At 28.6% G+C, this 20,163-nt stretch overlaps 1 protein-coding gene, 1 long non-coding RNA gene and 2 other non-coding genes across 6 annotated transcripts; 1 reads left to right on the top strand and 3 right to left on the bottom strand.

Moving 5' to 3' along the window:
- Positions 1-4,604: 4,604 nt before the first annotated feature.
- LOC126837554 (uncharacterized) lies at positions 4,605-5,990 on the bottom strand. 2 transcript variants are annotated; one of them, XR_007685547.1, is made up of 4 exons: positions 5,457-5,990; positions 5,184-5,310; positions 5,041-5,108; positions 4,605-4,676 (listed from the first exon to the last, which is right to left on the bottom strand). It is a non-coding gene; the product is annotated as an uncharacterized LOC126837554 (long non-coding RNA). The 2 variants fall into 2 exon arrangements; XR_007685546.1 differs by having other exon boundaries at positions 5,453-5,990.
- An 851-nt stretch (positions 5,991-6,841) lies between these two features.
- LOC126837560 (small nucleolar RNA U3) lies at positions 6,842-7,046 on the top strand. The gene has a single exon (XR_007685551.1). It is a non-coding gene; the product is annotated as a small nucleolar RNA U3 (small nucleolar RNA).
- A 488-nt stretch (positions 7,047-7,534) lies between these two features.
- On the bottom strand, positions 7,535-7,653 carry LOC126837559 (5S ribosomal RNA). Its single transcript, XR_007685550.1, has one exon. It is a non-coding gene; the product is annotated as a 5S ribosomal RNA (ribosomal RNA).
- Positions 7,654-9,079: 1,426 nt separating this feature from the next.
- LOC126837553 (uncharacterized) lies at positions 9,080-13,324 on the bottom strand. Of its 2 annotated transcripts, none has more exons than XM_050571492.1 (7): positions 12,937-13,324; positions 12,399-12,576; positions 11,679-11,734; positions 10,390-10,552; positions 10,268-10,332; positions 9,409-9,562; positions 9,080-9,336 (listed from the first exon to the last, which is right to left on the bottom strand). In XM_050571492.1, the coding sequence occupies exons 1-7, from the start codon at positions 13,021-13,023 to the stop codon at positions 9,224-9,226; spliced, it is 816 nt and encodes a 271-aa protein (XP_050427449.1). In that variant the 5' UTR covers positions 13,024-13,324; the 3' UTR covers positions 9,080-9,223. The 2 variants fall into 2 exon arrangements, with proteins under 2 accessions (XP_050427449.1, XP_050427450.1); XM_050571493.1 differs by having other exon boundaries at positions 10,393-10,552; positions 12,937-13,323.
- Between the last annotated feature and the right edge of the window lie 6,839 nt (positions 13,325-20,163).

A 20,163-nucleotide genomic window follows, 5' to 3' on the forward strand; every position in this document is an offset into this window, starting at 1 on the left:
TAATAACATAATATAAGATGCCATGGAAATAATTACTATAGTCCTCGTCGTCATACATAACTTTTGGCGAGAACCTATGTATTGATTAAAAGACTATTATGTGTGACGGTTATGAGTAAAATTGGTAAGAGTACAATGGTATAAGATGTACATATATATATATGTATGTATATACATTTTTTTTAAAAAAGGTATCTAAATTAGTGATTTTTTTAATATCAAACATGGTATTTTTTTCATATTATATAACAAATTCAGAGGAAGTAATATCCAATTCTTGATCATTTTCTTTAGTAGCACAATTCCATATGGATAATACCTTATTGTAGTAGAGATTGATGTACACACAATTTGTAAAAAATCTGAGGAAATAATTTCGTTCAAACTATAGAATAATCTATAAACGATAATCCTTATGCGCATATTGACATAATATATTATATGGTACATGACAATTCTATATCATATTACATTTCAACATCAAACCTAAGTATTAACAACTTTAGTTACTCTATTAATTAAAAAAGCAAGTTGGACAATACGAATTACTATTATAATCATTGCGGACTGTTATTTCCTGAAATGGATATTGTGTACAATATTATATAGGCACAGCCGTTTTATTTGGATCTCATTTCAGCCAAGTTGTTCAACCTCATCTTACCTATGGATCTCCCACCTAAATCCTTTCCTCCTGGTGAAGTTAAGAATTGTATTTGTTCCTTTCCACCTAAGAAAGCCCCAGGCTACGATTTAATTACTTCTGAGGATGCTCGACAACTCCCTAAAAAAACATTAATTTTATTGACTTTTAATAATGCAGTTCTTCGTTTATCATATTTTCCACTTCAATTGAAATTCTCCAGCGAATCTTACAACATACCTTTTTGTTTAAATCTGTTTGCTATAGTTACCAATTTAAAATAATGGCTATCATTTATTTTCAAAATGTTTGCCATCAAGTTGCAGCAGCCTAATAGTAAACTTATAAAATACAAGTTTTCTAACAACAACAAACCGTGAACTAGGGTCGCTTAAAATATTATAAATTACTATGTACACTATACCTGTTAAAAAAAAAAATATATATATATTTGTGTGTTTAATATTCTGTACATATCCATTGACAATTAAAATGTATAAGTTTTTTGTAAATCTCAATTTACTCGTATGATATTTTGTTAAACGATATCCTAACAGTCACAAAAATAGTATAATAATAATTTTTTGAAAATATACTTTTCTGTAGAATTAAAATATATTTTTGTCAAGTTGTTGATCGTCTAAATAAAATAGTAATAAAGAAGAAAAAATTGCATAGGTTGGTGAATAGAAATTGGTCTTTCTGTAGGCAAATTTTAGTATTTTACATTCATTTTTAAATATTGTATAAAGTAGTAGGATTTTATTATTAACCGCCGCAACCAAAACTGGTCGTTAAAATAATTGTGTGCTAGTGTAAAACTAAAATAAAAACTTATATAATATACACGCTTATGTCATATGTTGCTACAATTTCTATTTCTATAACTTAAACACATTTTTTAAAAATAATTATAAACATTTATAAAAAAAAATTATGTACCTGTATAACATTATTATGCCATTATAGGCATAATAGTATTATATAGATACATCATTTTTCTCAAAATCCTGTAGCACTATTACTGACGGCAACATACACGATACGGCACAGAGGAAACGATACCTGCATACTGTCTCATCGGTCGGACAAATTATCTACTAATTTACAATAAATATGAACTATAATTGAACATTTGTTTTGTTTAAACTATTTCTTATTAATGATACTTATATTTAATAAGAATAAAAAGAAATTAATTTTAATAAAGAAATTCACATGTGATAATATTGTAATAGTAAAAAAACTATTTAAATCAATACGTTTAATAAAATATTCGAATAAAAAATATACTAATTTAAAATTATAATGCACAATTTGTTTTTATGTGTAACGTCCATACAGTTATGTTTAAAAATCACTACAATTTGCTTTGGAAAGTAATGACTGATCAAGTTACCTGTTTTTACTAACAATAATAACTTATATTTTATTCATAAAAAATAAAAATTTTTCTACTTACAAACTAAAAACAAAAAAAAACAATGTTTTGTTTTTAGTAGATAAATAAACTTTTTTTTTTTTACAAATAATTTATTTGGTTGGTTTTTTTTCAATTATAACGTAATTATTAGGTTTTTAACTTGTGTAAAGTATACATAATAATAATATTACTCTGCTATTTAGATTCATTGAACAAACATAATTTTTCATAAAAATATATCAAGAAATCTAGGGAAAAAAATTAATTTTATAAGTGCAGTTAAAAAAAAAAACCAGTACAGTGGGGTCGGTGCATAGTGGGGACGGAGCATAGTTGGGTCGGGGCATAGTGGTGACGGGGAGGTCACAGGTTTACAGGAATTTTTAAATCTGAAAGTGATAAAATCACTTTCGAAAAAACGCTTCGATGCAAATCGGTAGTTAGTATTTTCAAGCCAGTACAGTCCAAACCAAGCACAGTATAAACCAGCAAAGTTAGAAAGTTTTAAATGAAGGTTCTGTATTTACAAATGAGCATCAAAGCGTTAATTTGAAAGTGATTTTATCCGAGAGGACTAGTACAGTAGAGTATTGGCATAATGTAATCAAAGCAATGAGGAAACGGAGAGGTCACAGGTCTACAAGAATTATTATAAGTAAAAGTGATAAAATTGAATAAAATTCGTACGGTTTTTTTTTTGTTTTTTCAACTTTCGTCTATGAAGACTTAAACTTTTTCAACTTTTACCCCCCCAAAGTACAAACTAGACAAAATTTGTGATTTATAGAGTTGCTATTCAAAGGAATTGGTCTAGTATTAAAAAAGTTACAGTGTATACAGCGAAAAAAAAAGCCCACATCAGAGTAAAACCAATACCTTCTCGCTTTGCATCGAAGCTAAAACATTTTTCTGGATTTTTGTGTAAAAGACATCAAAAGTGGTCAAATTATATGTTTTTTGGGTCGGTGATTACGAATTTAATATCAGTTCTCAATTTTAATCATCCGGAAAGAACTTAAGTAAAAAAAAAAAAAAAATTTAAACTTTGTGTAAACTTTAAGTCAAGAGTGGTACTTGAGCACAAAACCTAATAGTATCATTCTGTATAGATATAAATAAAATTGTTTTAATGATTTGATCAATTTTTTTTAAAGATTTTAGGTGTTTTTGTTAAAATATACGCAATGTGCGAAAACACGGTTTTCCGGCAATTAAAAAAAAACTGTAGTGCCGAATTTTTCATCCGCTTAATATGTTATGGATACATATGAGTTTCAACTACTGGCAAATTTTCAACCCAAAAGTTTTAAAATTACGGCTAAAAACCCCGAAAAACAAAAAAACTTGTACCCCCCCTAGGGGGGCGGGAAATGGGTATATTTTGAATTTGACAAAACTGACGTGCGCGGGCATAACAAATAAATATTTCTTATACATTTCAACTCGATCCGACTCTTTTTCTCGATACTATAGCCAGTAAAAGTTCTAACTTAAAAACTCGTACGGTTTTTTTTTTGTTTTTTCAACTTTCGTCTATGAAGACTTAAACTTTTTCAACTTTTACCCCCCCAAAGTACAAACTAGACAAAATTTTTGATTTATAGAGTTGCTATTCAAAGGAATTGGTCTAGTATTAAAAAAGTTACAGTGTATACAGCGAAAAAAAAAGCCCACATCAGAGTAAAACCAATACCTTCTCGCTTTGCATCGAAGCTAAAACATTTTTCTGGATTTTTGTGTAAAAGACATCAAAAGTGGTCAAATTATATGTTTTTTGGGTCGGTGATTACGAATTTAATATCAGTTCTCAATTTTAATCATCCGGAAAGAACTTAAGTAAAAAAAAAAAAAAAATTTAAACTTTGTGTAAACTTTAAGTCAAGAGTGGTACTTGAGCACAAAACCTAATAGTATCATTCTGTATAGATATAAATAAAATTGTTTTAATGATTTGATCAATTTTTTTTAAAGATTTTAGGTGTTTTTGTTAAAATATACGCAATGTGCGAAAACACGGTTTTCCGGCAATTAAAAAAAAACTGTAGTGCCGAATTTTTCACCCGCTTAATATGTTATGGATACATATGAGTTCCAACTACTGGCAAATTTTCAACCCAAAAGTTTTAAAATTACGGCTAAAAACCCCGAAAAACAAAAAAACTTGTACCCCCCCTAGGGGGCGGGAAATGGGTATATTTTGAATTTGACAAAACTGACGTGCGCGGGCATAACAAATAAATATTTCTTATACATTTCAACTCGATCCGACTCTTTTTCTCGATACTATAGCCAGTAAAAGTTCTAACTTAAAAACTCGTACGGTTTTTTTTTTGTTTTTTCAACTTTCGTCTATGAAGACTTAAACTTTTTCAACTTTTACCCCCCCAAAGTACAAACTAGACAAAATTTGTGATTTATAGAGTTGCTATTCAAAGGAATTGGTCTAGTATTAAAAAAGTTACAGTGTATACAGCGAAAAAAAAAGCCCACATCAGAGTAAAACCAATACCTTCTCGCTTTGCATCGAAGCTAAAATCAGTACGGCGATGCGTCAACTTGAATTAACATCCGATTCTCGTTGTTTCCTTTGACGTCCATGTCGTTGATGATCTGGATAAAGAAAAAAAAATGATATGAAATTTAAAAAAAATATATATATATAATAAAATTAATATATACAGTATGTCAACGAATAATAAATAACGGCGAAACTCTTTTATAAAAAAAAGTACCGAAAACAATGGTTGAAAACGTGAATTTATTAAGCGTAAAATGGTATATATTTTTTTATTTATAAAGTATATTATTAAGTTTAAATTAATCCAATATAATTAAGATATTCATGCACTTTATGCTTTGGATTTGAATATTTATTTTATTTTATTAAGTATTTCAATTTTTATTTTTTTACTATAATTGTATTTTTAAAAAATTAAAATATTTATTGTGCTATTATATTGAATTAACTATTTACTTTTTAATTGTATCAAGAAGTTTTAAGCATTCAGAGCAGAACTTGGCTTTTGTTAAGTATACATCGATCTGTAAATACAAAAATGAATCAAGAACAAAAAATACAATAATGTTATCAAATGTAGGACAATTGAAGTTTCATACTTGCATCATTTTCTATAAATTAACTATGACATCTCTCGAGTCTAACTTGATTAAATTCAGCAAAATGAATTTATTTATGTTCAGTAGTAAGCTTGTTGTTGTTGTATCAATCCCTTGGTGTAAGTAACTGAAAAATAAAAAAATTCAAAAGTAAATACATTTATAAGTAATAACTATCCATGAACTTTGAATACATAATTCGGCGGTTTAAAGTCTATTTGGCTGTTAGCAAGTTATTAAGGTACTGTACAGCCCTTTTACATACGTACTCACGGTCATCTTGAAGTCGTAGAATTAATTAACGTCCAGCCATGCTCATCCGCTACAATATTTTGCTAAATTTCAATGAGATAGTATTTGCGGATAACAGTTCTTAATTGTTGCTTTAAACATTTAATGCATTGAGAAATTTGTGCATAAGAACTTGATTCATAAAGCATTTCCCTGCTCTTAGTTAGAGTTACGGGAGATTCTAACCGTTTTTCTGTAGCGTAAAAGTGACCGACAAAATTACTCATTGAAACTACTGTTGGTTTGTTGGTCGGTTTGATAATAAACATTTTCATTGTTGGCATCTTAAATGAAGATTGCTTTATCGGATATTCTTTACTGGAGTTTTCGTTAAACAAGTGACTTTACTTCGTGTACGTTTGGACGGAGTTTTATTATTAATATTTTCTGTAGGGGCCTATGGTGGAAACGGCACAAAACACTAAACAGTAAACACAACTACTATAACACTAATATAACAATTATTGATACATAATGACTTGTGGTCTTAGAATCTTCAGTACTATAAAGTATATTATTATTTATCAAGAACAATAATATTATTATCACACATTAAAATTTGAAAGAATATATTTTGTGATAAGAGTATATCGTCAGTGAACCCCGCCATCGCATCAAATTTAAATTGTATCTTTTTAAACGTTTTTTCCTAAGCTTTGTAGTTTTAATTTTTTGAAAAAGATACCTACACAATTTAGTGAACAATAAACAGTCTTTTTATTCGTATAACACAAGTTTCAATATGAGATTAGGTCATATTTTGATACACACGGTAGTAAATCTTTCACATTGTGTTTGTGCTATGCTTTGTTATATTACATAAGGAAACTTACAGTCATTCATATATAGAATCAAATAGGTACCCGAGGACTTGAGTCTATTATGGCTATTTTTACTTTTTCCTATTATTTTTTTTAGTGTTCAACACTTTGTACCTGAACAATCAACAAAATAAAGTTAACCTTTTTGCTCTAACGATTACGATAATGAAATAAACAGGATATAATCAATAGTGCAATGTAATAGCTGTGACGATACTGGAGTAAAATGTAAATAGTTCATTTCTAGGTATTTTGCTGTCTATTAGGTGTAAATTGTTGACACTAGATGGCTCTGTTTGTGAACTACTATTAAGCCGGTGACTTCGATGGACGATACGAAATACTTACAATTGACTGAGAATGTTTACTATTGATTGAAAACAACTAGGCGTCGTCTAACGCAAGTCGTGTGCAAAAAATAAGTATATTAAATATTACGCGTGGGGTGAAAATTACTTTTGACAGTTTTACTCGATCACTTTGGGTAACTCCGGTTAACTCACTGATGACGACCATAAGTATGGATCGTTGGCAATCGTTCCAGTTAAGATCATACTTCACAGGATCATTTCTGTAGTATGCATCGTCCCCTCCAGGTGCAAATCTGGAGTCGTCGTCAGCCACGATGATGAGACTAGTTCATTTGCCAGAGCGTGAGGCTGCTAGTGGTCTACCATTTGCTTGGTCATGACTGTCTAGCGACGATGATCGCAACCAGTTCGCTGGAAGGTGTTTGAACGGTCTGAGTGGTTCCTATTAATAATAGTGATGAAATATGTATCAACCTGATGCCCATTGCTGAATGAGTTGAATACTTGAAATGCTGGTAAAATATGTATAAAACATTAAATTTATCAATTTTTGTTATATTTGTTTAATATACCCGAACCGGGGCCGCTATTACGCATAAAGGGTGGTAAAGTCAGCCTAAAAACCGAAAAAAACGTATTATTATTATTTGTATTAATTAAGAAACAAAAAAGGTATTGATTTTTACAATACCTAGTCAATTTGTTTAACTTAGATGCAGATCTGTGAGGGATTTTCACTCACGGGTATACCTAATAACACATTTTGTGCCCGTTGAGGGTTTGCAGAGCGTTGGCTCCCGCGAGTTCGGCTGTTTTCATATATTTTCCCGATAAAAATAAATTAAGCCTATCCGCCTGTGGACGTACAATTTAAGTTCATACAACACTACAAAAAAATAGTGTACAGTTGTAAAAAGCAAAAAAAATATGCCAACGGCACGTAGTGTTCCCAAGCGGTCACCCATCCAAGTACTAACTACGCCCGACGTTGCTTAACTTCAGTGATCGGACGAGAACTGGTGTATTCAACGTGGTATGGTCGTTGGCAAAGGAATTGTGTTTATGTTACTTATTTAAACACAAGATTATAACTATTTTTCTTTTTTTAATAATATAATATGATGTAACACACTGCATACAATTTAGTTTTCACAGCACAAAAAATAAAATAAAATTGTACAATACAAACTAAATCACATTATTTTAATATTGTGCACGATAAAATATGTTGATTGTTAAACAATGTATTAATGAATCGATTTTGAATTTTGGTTATTAAGAGTCATGGCAAAGTTTATAAGATACAATTATTTTACCAAATACTATAAGTTACATCATACGACCATGCGATAAATGAATAAAGGAAATTTTAAAAACTGAATTTTGAAATCTAAAATGTTTAGTTTCCTAGGGACTATATAGCATTTTTGACCAAGTACACTACAAGTGTAAGCATATTAAATGATTACATTTTTTAAAAATTGATTCAATTTTGCAAAAGTAAACGTCGGTTGCTCAAGATTTGTTTTTTAATAAATGCCTATATTTTATATTTTGGTTGTCACGGGCGTAACATTTTTGGAATTTGTCATTTTTCAAAATAATTGGTGACTGGTCTTTAATTGTTGTTTTTAATTTTGTGGGCTGCTGCCTACTGCGTAATCTAGTACAAAACTAATATATAGTTATTTGATCATAATATTCAATAAGTCCACAATTATTTTCGAAACAATAGTAGTAAAACTAGTTTATTAAAGATTTTTCGTAAAAAAATGTACCATTTTAAGTATATGTTTAATATTTTGTTGAATGTTTTTCGTTATCAATTAAATTCAAAATGAATAATTTTTTTTTGTCAAATGAGTTTTTCTGTTTTTGTTTTGCCAAACATGTGATGTTTCAAATACCCGATTCAGGTTTGTTTTTTAGTTCTTAGTACTCAGATATACCCGTGGTCTCTATTTTAATCTCGACATTGAATCTACCTTAAAGTGCGCGATTCCAAAGTTGTATTATTTGCAATCGACAATAAACGCACTTGTTTAGAAAAAGGCGTCAAGTGAAGGCAATTTAGCTACACGAATGAACAGCGTGCTTCATCGCATCTTTTTCACTTTTTAATACTTTTATATGATATGTCATTCAACTAACGAATAATTAGAATTTTCGAATGAGCATTTAGTTAAATCAAATTGCATAATTTAAGTCGATTAAACTTTTAAAAAAATGTCGTTTCCCGTTATTTTCTGTTTTGCGAAGTACTAATTTGTAAACGATTATTTTTTATTGTTATTATGCACTCGGTTTAACGATTTTTCTATTTTGAATTTACATTTGTATTATTCTTTAATCGTAGTTGTCTGTCTTATCAATAGTATCATTATTATATTCGCAATGATTAATTATATATTGGTTAAATTAAATATTGACAAAATTTTTTGTAGAGATAGCACAATAAGTTATAAAACTATAGTCAACAATTTTAATTAAAAATTAGGCGAAATAATTTTGTATTTAATTAATGGAATTTGAAAAAAGGATTGCAATACAACAAAGAAATGTTTTAATAAAAAATTATACTAGTGATAAATTAAAACATTATTCTAAAGTAATTAATCTAAATGTCGTCCAGCACAAACTTCTTGGCGAATTCGTCAAGTAAAGTAAATTCAACTTTACTAAGACTAACGATTTTATTTAAAAACTCGGAAAAATCCACCACACCGTCGCCTGGAAAAACATTCAGGTATTAATCAATAACAATTTTTACTACATTTTTGTTGTCTTCTATTAAGTATTTACCGTTTTTATCAAAGTTTTCTATGGCTTTTTTGGCTTCTTGGGATTTGGCCAATTTCGAGTGTACAAAGTCTGAAAAGTCAGCAATCACATCAGCGGTAATAACGCCTTTTTTGTTTATGTCCATTACAGTAAACATCTCACATAAAATGTGCAACTAAAAGAATAATTAAGAAAAATCTTATACATTTTGAAAACACTATAACACTACTGTATTCACTTTTACAATAACGAACTTAAATGGTAACGTACATACTTTATTACCTTTTTAAATTAAGAATATTTTACTAAAAATGTTAACTGGTTGACGACCAATTTTCAACAACTACTTTTAAACTTATAAGAGGTTAAAAGTTAGAAAGGAAGGGAAGTGCACGCATATAAAAATAATACTACACCCCACCTTTCCTCCTGCGATAAACTTGTAACTTCAATAACCATCAAAACTAGTTATCCAAAACTGGTATAGAATATTAAGTTTGGGAGATGCATAAAAATGTATGGAAAATTGCGATCACATTATTAAAAAACACTATAAAATGTTTTTTTTAATATTAGTTAAACCCAATGAGAAATTGAAGGGTTTCATGATGAAATCATATGTATACATATAAAGAATACGTTTAAAGATGATTGAAGGCATATGCGAGTTGACAAACTTGGAATGTCATCTTTTCACCAAGTATATTTCTATAAATTTGATTATATTACACCTAAATCGGAAAAAGTGTTTGAATAAAGTATTTTAGAGTATTTAAAAATAAAAATTCACACGTCAACATTTAATTACTGACTAATTATTTATATAAATTTTAGGAAAAAATACTATACGAAAAACAAAGTTAATACATAAACTATTAACCTTTAACGAAGCTTCCATCATTAATTCTACTCCCTGGAACTCGTCACAATCAATTTGACCATTTCCTGAAAACAGTTGTAGTAAATATTTTAAAAATGAATTTCAACATATAAGTTTCCTACTACCGTCTTGATCGATAAGGTTAGTTATTTCTTTAGTTTCGTCTAGCGCGTTGAAAAAGTTCTGTTTACATTCTTTAAACAGTATTGCCTGAAGAGCTGCTACCGGAAAATTGTCTTCATCGTTGAATGGACAGTCATCATCCACTACACTCGATGTATTTTTCTAAAATAATATCAGAAATGCATGTCATGTAAACTTTATAACGACTTATTTGGAAAGGTTTAAAAATATATATATATATATAGTTTTTGTGTGTATCTGAATAATGTTTAAAAACAATGATTATATTTAATTATATCATTTTTATGAATTAAAGCGAAACAGTATCAGGGTAAAATCTCTTTTAAGTTTTCATTCATTCTTCCTTTCCTTCCTTATTAATAAGTTGCAACAAAACTGAAAACACAAAAACTTCAGACGCGTATAAGTTTTTAAAATCAATTTCATATTTATATTCGATCCAAAGTATGCGTTAAAAAATCTTTTAAAATATGTACATACTCGTAGTTTCAAATTAAAATAGTAGCGCTCTATAGTTTTAATAAAAATGTAATTACTTCTAAATTTGTATGGAATATATAAAAATTGAAGGGCCAGAAACATTTTGTTTATTTCTATTGTTTAAATGAAATTTTAGGCCTTAAGGTCTGAAAAATATACCGAAGGTAATTCTAAAAGGGGACTACGACGTCTTATACAATTTTAGATTGCTCTGTATGTGAGTACATTTCATTAACTTTTAAATAGAGAAGAATATACTACAAATGTTGAGTGGTCCATAACAAGTTTTGGATAACTAATTTTGATGTTCTTGAGGTATTATTATTTTTATCTGCGCGCACTTTCCCCCCGTTTTAACTTTTAAACTCTTAAAAGTTAAAAAATAGTTGTTCAAAACTGGTTATAGACCAGACAAATTTTCAGTACATTATCCTCCATTTAAAAAGTAAATAAGGTATATACGTTACTATTTCAGTTTCAATAGTTGCTATCAAAAAAACTAATTTTGGAGGAGAATAAAAACATGAAAATTTGTGAGAAATTGAGATAATTTTACATAAAAACACTATGAAAAAAAATAATTTTAATTCAACCCAGTGAGTGGCACACGATAAAAAAATCACCGTTCCTACTATGCCTCGACCCCACTGTACTCATTTAGAGTTTATAATGTCTGTTACGTCCTAAGTATCTCACAGATATATCGTAGACCACAATGTGGAAATCACAATTACGAAAAAAAAAAAATAATAATAATATAGCGTAACAATAATACAACGGAATTAACCTCTGTCATAATATCCACTATCGGTTTGATTTTTTCTAATTTAATTTGCACGTTACCTGAAAATATTTATTACAATTGTAGAGTGAAATTAATACAAAATACAGGGTGATCAACTTATCGTGAACCACTGAATATCATACTGGGTTTAGTTAATAATTCAATTTTTTTTTGCCATACAATTTGTATACAACGTGAACTCAATTATTCACAATTTATTTTTGTTTTTACCCTCCTCCCAACTTAGTTTTTTAGATAGCAACTTTTGAAACTTAAATGGTAACGCATAGAGTTTAAATGTTAGGATGGGTGGGGGGAAGTGCGAATGGGAAATTCGCGCAGATAAAAACAATACTGCACTCCACATTTCCTCCTGTACTGAACTTGAAACTTCAATAACTTCAAAAATAGTAACACAAAACTGTTAATCGATCAGACAAAAATTCTAGTACATTATTATCAATTAAAAAAAATAATGAAATGTATGCGTTACCATTTAAGTTTCAAAAGTTGTAATCGAAAAAACTAAGTTGGGAGGAGGGTGAAACCAAAAAAAAATTGTGAACAATTAAGATCACATTGTATAAAAATATTATGTAGAGAAAAAATGTAATTACTTATTAAAACCAGTGAGATATTGAGTGGTTCACGATAAGTTGGTCATCCTGTATATATGTTTATAATATATATATATATATTTTTTTTTTTTCTGAAATATATTACCGTCTCTATTCAATAAAGATATATATCTTTTTGCTTGGCGAATAGTAACGAGTCCTATTGACTCTTTGAATAACATTTGCTGTAGTTCCATTGCGGAGATCAAACCATCATTGTTTTGGTCGTACATATGAAATTTCTCATGCCATCCATCGTTCACATCCTCGCTCGGAATCACAACCTAAGTGTATTACATGAGAATACATTTTGTGGTAAACAACACGACCAATTTGTGTAGAACAAACAGTGCAAAGTCATTTTGTATACATTTCGTCGATATCATTGCGAGACTATCATTTTGTCTAAATATACCATTTATAATTAGTAAAAAACTCTTAAAAAAAAAGAAGGAAAAAATAAATATTTCCACGATGGTTTATTTCTGTGCTGCTAATTGTTTGGTATTATTAGTAAAAATTCAATGTATAATATTATCTTCTACTATCATTGTTTTGTTGTAAGAAAAAATATTTTTTTGACCCCGTTTACTACAAGTTGTTTCATATTTAAAAGCTTTAGATAATATATATTATTTACGTACCTCCGTTGAATTGGTCTCGATTGACGCATCATTTTCCCCAATAAAACATGCAAAACACAAAAGTACTGTAAAACTACTTAAAAACATACTGCAATTAAAAATATGTACGTGGAATAAATTATTATGTACGTGGTGTGCTTGGAAATAAAACTGTTTCTAACAATTTTGCGTTATGTTTTTCGCGTTGAGTACTTGCAGTATTTCTAACATGTTTTTTTAGTAAAAACAACAACTGCGAAAAACAAACATAAGCCATATTTCAATACCTACTATAGTTTTCAGATGTTCGGGCGATTGTTAATATCAATATACAGATGTATTTCATGGGTAATTTCCTAACGGGGTTAGTATTGTTCATATTGATATGACTCACCGCATCTTCAAGAGATTAAAATAGAGAGATATAGATATCCAGAGGGCGGGAGGATGGGTGGAATACAGGAATAGGCTACAGAGAAAAGGAGAGTATAGGTGGGACTTCTCCTCCCCTATCCCTCCTCTCCTGGCCATGAGAAAAACACAAAATCAATTTATAGTAGACTTATAATGAAACTACACAGAAATAATGAAGTTTTTAACAAATAATAATTATATCAATAACCGAATTTTTTTAATCCACCAACAGGGAAGAATGTTAAGAAAATTGGATAATCCCTATTTTTGTTAATTATTGATTTATGACCACTTAACCGATTTTTTTGTCGGTGATGAAAACCACACTTGTCACGTAGATAGAAATATTAAACAAGTGTGATTTTTATAATCACTGAAACATATTATATAATAATTGATGATTTAATGTGTTGACTTTTATGTTTTCTATAAATATTGTGTTAGTAAGATTTCTTATAAGTAATAACAATAGCTTCGTTTTTCTTTATCCATATCTGTATACATTTTTGATTAATAATCTAATACCTTATCTGGATAATAATTATTTAGTTATCTTTTTCCAACACTGCTTAGAACTTAAAGATACATTTTTCTGTTTGAAACACTCGGTAACCTGCGCCATGTTTTTTTGCCATTTTTATTACCTAAGTAGGTTAATACAATAACAAAACATACTTACTAGAAAAACCACTCAACACACGTGGGCTACCGTGAATATTTTCAACATCTATATGATTATAAACTACAATTATTAGAAAAGTGAATAATATACACGAATAGCCGCGACAACAGCGCATTCCGGAACCGACTCGCTCAGTATAAACGAAAACAATAAAATCACTTTATTTTTACCTCCAGAAATAGAAGTGCTATGACATCGCCGTAAAAGAGTTATCATGTTTTTTTTTTTAATTTAACTTTTATAGTTTTGTGACTGAGGTCCGACAATTTGACTGAAGATAGATCTAGAGTGGGGTTATAAGCTCCAAAGAGAAAAGGACACAAATTACCCTTTGACCGGGGTAAATTTTTAGGTTGCTTAGTTAGAGTAGATCATCAAAAGTAAATACAATTTTTTGCACATTACTGTCTTCTAAGGCGTTTTTTTTTATATAGAGTAAATTCGTTATTTTTAGTTGTAACAATTATTAATCTAGACCAGTCACTTCCCCGAACGAAGGATATTACAACGTTGTAGATATAATTTTATATACTGAATTATTATCGCATCCAATTGTTAGTATTACGTTTAAGCCTCTCTTTATTCGGGTTATAAAACTACAGAGTGAATGAAATCAAGCATTTTCAGCATAACTGGTAAGTTTACCGGTGTATTTATTTCGAAGAAACCTAATAAAAACAATAAAACGTCCAAAACAATAGTAATATGGAAATCAATTTATTCTATAAAATGTTTGGTTTTCAAAAGCGATAACATCAAAGTACATTACATATAGTACATAGTATATACATACGACGGTCGTGTAAAGAAGTAGTAGGTAATTTTTTTGTATTTGTCAAACCGGTAAAATAATTATTTTTTACGATTGACAGCCATGACTATTATAAGTACACATTAATGTATATTGAACAAATAGCATATATATATATATATATATGATAGAAAGTTTTACACTAAAATCGCTATAACGTGAGCCTTTACAAAATAATAAGAACCATTAAAGTTCTAAATTCCTACTAAACAACAAGTCTCTCTTTAAAAAAAAAAATCATCATGTATTTCAAATATGGTAATATCTTTTTATTCTTGTTTTGTTTTTTACAAGTAGCAAACGCAGCAAGATTTACTGATGAGGTAATTAAATAATCTCACACCTAAAAATGTATGATTAATTTAAATAATTATAATAATCACTAAATCCTTTAAAAACCTAGTGAATAATATAGTAGAAAAAAGTAGTATTTCTGTAATAATAGTGTTCAAATTGTATATAAACAACAAAAATGTAATGATTTTAGCAACTGCGAGAAATTTATGATGGCACCAATGAGCTTAGTTTAAGACGGTTCCAAGCACTAGAATTCGATGTTCCTGAACATTTTAAAAAGGGAAGAGTTAACAAGTTTGAAGTAAGAACCTACTTATATGAAGACGAAAAATATGAAAAATATCAACTAACAGTTAAAAGCATGCTGACGATAACAGAAGAATTGCCGGGGAGTACGTTAAATAATGATTCAGTAATAGATATTGTAAAATATGTATGTAAAATGTTAATAACTAATAATTATTACTTTGATGTTGTACCTAAATAATTATCGATAGGTAGTGTGTTATCTGAGAGGTGCTTTAATATTAAACAGAATTCGTCTGTAAAAATAGTTGGGTGAAACAAGTTAGATATAACAATGTAAACCCAATCGTATCTTTCTGTTCTACCAAATATATTATAAAACAATTTTATAACAATTTGACTCATTGTAATTGATATTAGAATATTAATTTTATGACATTCTACAAGATTTTTTTTCGACACCGTTTTAGATTATTTGAAAATTGAAAGATTGAACAAAAAAATTATTGTTTCCTCATTGCAACCAGTCAACTCGTTACAACATAATAATATAGTTTGGTAAATTTCTATATGAATAATTTTGTTATGATTTTTAGTTGATGAAGATATCCTATTCGAGGAATTTAAAGATGTTATGAATAGAGTATGTGAGTAGTAGTATTCAGTAATATTTTCACCCTTTTACCAATAAATTTTGCGTTTCTTTGTAACATATTTTAGTTTTAGTTGTTTTTTTTTTAATATGATTAAAAAAAAATACAAATTGTCAATATCTTATTATTCTTGTTTTGTTTTTTTCAAGTAACAAACGCAGCAAGATTTACTAATCAGGTAATTAAATAATCTCATACCTTAATGTATGATTAATTAAAATAATAATAATAACAATAACTAAATACTCTATAAACCTAGTGAATTATATACTAGAAAAAATTATTATTTCTGTAATAATAGTGTTCAAAATGTATATTAACAACAAAAATTTAATGAATTTTAGCAATTGCATGACATTTATTATGGCGCCAAAGCGCTTAGTTTAAGACAGTTCCATCTGCTATATTATCTTGATTCTCCTGACCATTTTACGGGAAAAGTTAACAGGTTTGAAGTTAGATTTTACTTATGTCAAGACGAAAAATATAAAAATTATCAACTAACACCTGAAAGCATGGAGACGATAACAGAAGAATTGCCGCCGAGTACGTTAAATAATGATTGAGTAATAGATATTGTAAAATATATATGTGAAATGTTAATAACTAATAATTACTTTGACGTTGTACAAAAATTATTATCGATAGGTACTAGGTAGTGTGTTATCTGAGGGAGACTTATAATATTATTCAGAAGTCGTCTGTAAAAATAGTTGGGAGAAACAAGTTAGATATAACAATGTAAACCCAATCGTATCTTCCTGTTCTACCAGATATGTTATAAAACAATTTTATAACAATTTGACTCATTGTAATTAATATTGGATTATTAATTTTATGTAATTCCACGTGACATTTTTTTTAGACACGATTTTAGATTACCTAAAAACTAAAGAAGTTAACAAACAAAATTATGTTTCTTGATGACTTTTAATTATACCCGTTAAGGCCAATTATTGTACATAAAAATGAAATAATAATAATAGCAATTGCAACCCGTCAACAATAATATAGTTTGGTAAATTTTAATATAAATAATTTTGTTATGATTTCTAGTTGGTGAAGATATGACATTCGACGAGTTTGAAGCTACTATGAATAGAGTGGATTTATAAATTCGCCGCCTCTGAGCAAGTAATATTTTTCACCCTTTTAATAATACATTTTGAGTTTCTTTATAACATATTTTAGCTGTATTTGTTTTTTTTAATACGATAAATAGAAATAAAGATTTCCACATATTTTAGGCTTGTTTGAGTTAATTATTAGTTCAACAAATAGTAAATATAAAAAGCCAGTACAGCGGGATCGGACATAATGGAGACGGAGCATATTGTTAAGATATGGGAGGTCACAGGTCTTAAGGAATTAATATAACCGTAAATAAAAAAATCACTTTTTATTTCTACCCCCAGAAACAGAAATATAGATACTGTTTTCACCCTTTCTGGTAGTAAACGGCTTTTGATTATTTATTGGTTTGTCAATGTTTCCCACAGGGTTGTATATATAATTTCATATAATGTATTATTATCGCATTGCAAATTAATTATTATATCAATATTTCAGGGCTACAAATTTACTACAACATCTACCGTTGTTCAGTGAATTCAAAAAGAAAAACTAAAGTATTTAATTTGTCTCTTAAAAAAAAGAAAAATCACTTTACTATGTTGATATCTTATTTTTTAGTTTTTATGTATTTATTCTTAACATTTTAATGGGTGTGTGGGTTATTTTTGTTTTAATCGGTTGCTTTATTACTTGTGTAATTTATAAATATTATATTCAAATCATTAAAACTTTATAAAAATGGTAAATAACTCGTTTTCTGACGATGAAAAATATAAATTAACCTTAGCGGACTTGGCTTAGCTTAATAATAGCAAATAATACACATAAGCTTCACGAGGACCTGAGAAAGGTATTAAAAGCCAAAAAAGTGAATTCCTTCAATATTTAAAAGCTGAAAATTAGACAGAAGATAGAGGTCAATTTTATATCAATAACATATTGTATAAAATAAAGAATCCATACTGGAAGCGTTCCACAGTCATATTTAATTTAATTAAAAAGTGTTTCATTTTTTATAATATTGATTGGGTCATAATTAATCAGTCACCCTGTATACATAGGTACACTATTAAATCAGTATAATCTGACAGCGGCTTATTTAATTAATAAATCACTTATACTGTTGCTATGAAGAAAATTAGTTTTAATAAATTGTTATAATGGTTAATGTGCATTATTTCCCAAGAAAACGTGCGGTTAATACTTTAAATGGAAGTAAGATGAAATATGGTGAACATCATGGATGTTTTGCAAATAACATAATATTTGAAGTATTTTTCTGTAAAATATTTTTTTACATAGGTTTACTATCTACTATATTTTATTTTCACTGTTGGTGTTAACACATTTCGTCGTCTAACCTTGGCTTGTTTAAATATACACAAAACACATGTGATATGCTACCGTAATTTGACTTTTGCATCTCGATGTAACAAAAAAAAAAAAACCCAATTAGTTTTCAAGAATATTATGCCATACTCTGATCTTTTATTTGTTAAATAAAAATAAACATTAGAGCCAGTAAATGTTGAAACTCTAATTTAAAGTCTATCTGACTCAATACCAAGTAGATACATTTTGTGAATTATAGAGTTGCAACTCAAAAGAATTGGTCCAGTATTGAAAAAGTTACAATGTTTACAGATACAAAAAAAAGCTCACATCATTGCAAAATCCAATAGCTTCGCTGCTCCATATCGAAGTTATAAAATAGACCTATCAATTTTGAAAACCCCTAAAAAAGTAGCAGTCTATACAGACAAAGAAAAAACCTACACCATAATGCAAATATATTTCAGATACCAGCTGTTGACTTTTGATTCACCCTTACTCATTGCGACCTACATACCGTAACGTCGTAATTCCCCCCTTTAACTTGGTTTTTCCCTAATAAAACAAAACTATACTACAGATTTTTAAGTGAATTTTATGTGCCCCATTCTAGAAAAAACTTATGGTATACTAAGTAAACACAACTATTTTTTGTTTTATAAGTAAAAACTTTACTATAGCTATAATCGATCTCGAAAGTCTTTTCATGGTATTCTAAACGCCAGTAGTTAGAACCGCGTGTCCTAAAAATGTACTGAGTTATACTAATTAAAAAAAAAACAGTACATATTGGAAAAACAATTTATAAAAACTATCACTGTGTGTTGAATCAGGATGTGTGATGGAGTTTTTTGCGGTTTGACAATCAAACGAAGCAAATACTGTTAATTTTAAAATGTCGATAGTGTTTTAAAAAAGTATTCAATCGGCGAAAATTGTAATAAAAATAATTAGGATTAAAGGAAAGATAAACGGAAGAAGTTAAGACGAAAACAATTGCTAGTTGATAAAATGATTTTCATAAAAAAGGCATAAAGTTGTTAATGTGACATTGTCGTCGATAGTATATTTTATTTAGTAGAAATATGAAGTAGGTATTGGTAAGAGCAATGTGAAGGCAATAATGTACTTAAAATTAGCCAATAATTATTGCATACAATTAGTACGAATCATGTTTTTGAGGAAATTCAATTTAAAGATTAAACCTGCTCCCAAATGATTATTTTTAATACTTTGCAATTATGCTTGTTGTTTTAATTTTAAGCTACTCAATTAAATCTCAGCCAGACACCAGAATTTTAGGTGATAACTATTTATGGCCATTCCACCTTCACTGATGGTTTTTGTCCATACCAAACAATATATTATATCTAGTGTTCATAATTTAGAGAATTAGGTATGGCAATCACAATACCAGAAACCATATATATTCGACAAATAGGATTTATTAGAAGAAAAAAAAACATTAAGAGAGGAATATTTACATACTCAGTCAGTGACCAATTTATAACTAAAATATACGGACATAACAAACATTGGGGTTACGCCATGTAAATATAAAATATCTTTCACGCGTCAAAGAAAACAATAATGCCGTTTCAATGGTTTTTTTTTTTTACACGTTTTATAATAGAATAAAAAATGTACATTTTAGACACCAATTTTTCTCGTGTTTTTTTATTTCAAGCTCGAAGCAATATCAGAATAAATATTCATATACAGCCAACCCGATTGAAGCG

Source organism: Adelges cooleyi, unplaced genomic scaffold (genome assembly GCF_023614345.1).
Source record: "Adelges cooleyi isolate 19-005CV unplaced genomic scaffold, UGA_ACOO_1.1 ACOO_flye_CR_arks_rails_tigmint_CR_PRNA_250, whole genome shotgun sequence".
Taxonomy (NCBI): Eukaryota; Metazoa; Arthropoda; class Insecta; order Hemiptera; family Adelgidae; genus Adelges; species Adelges cooleyi.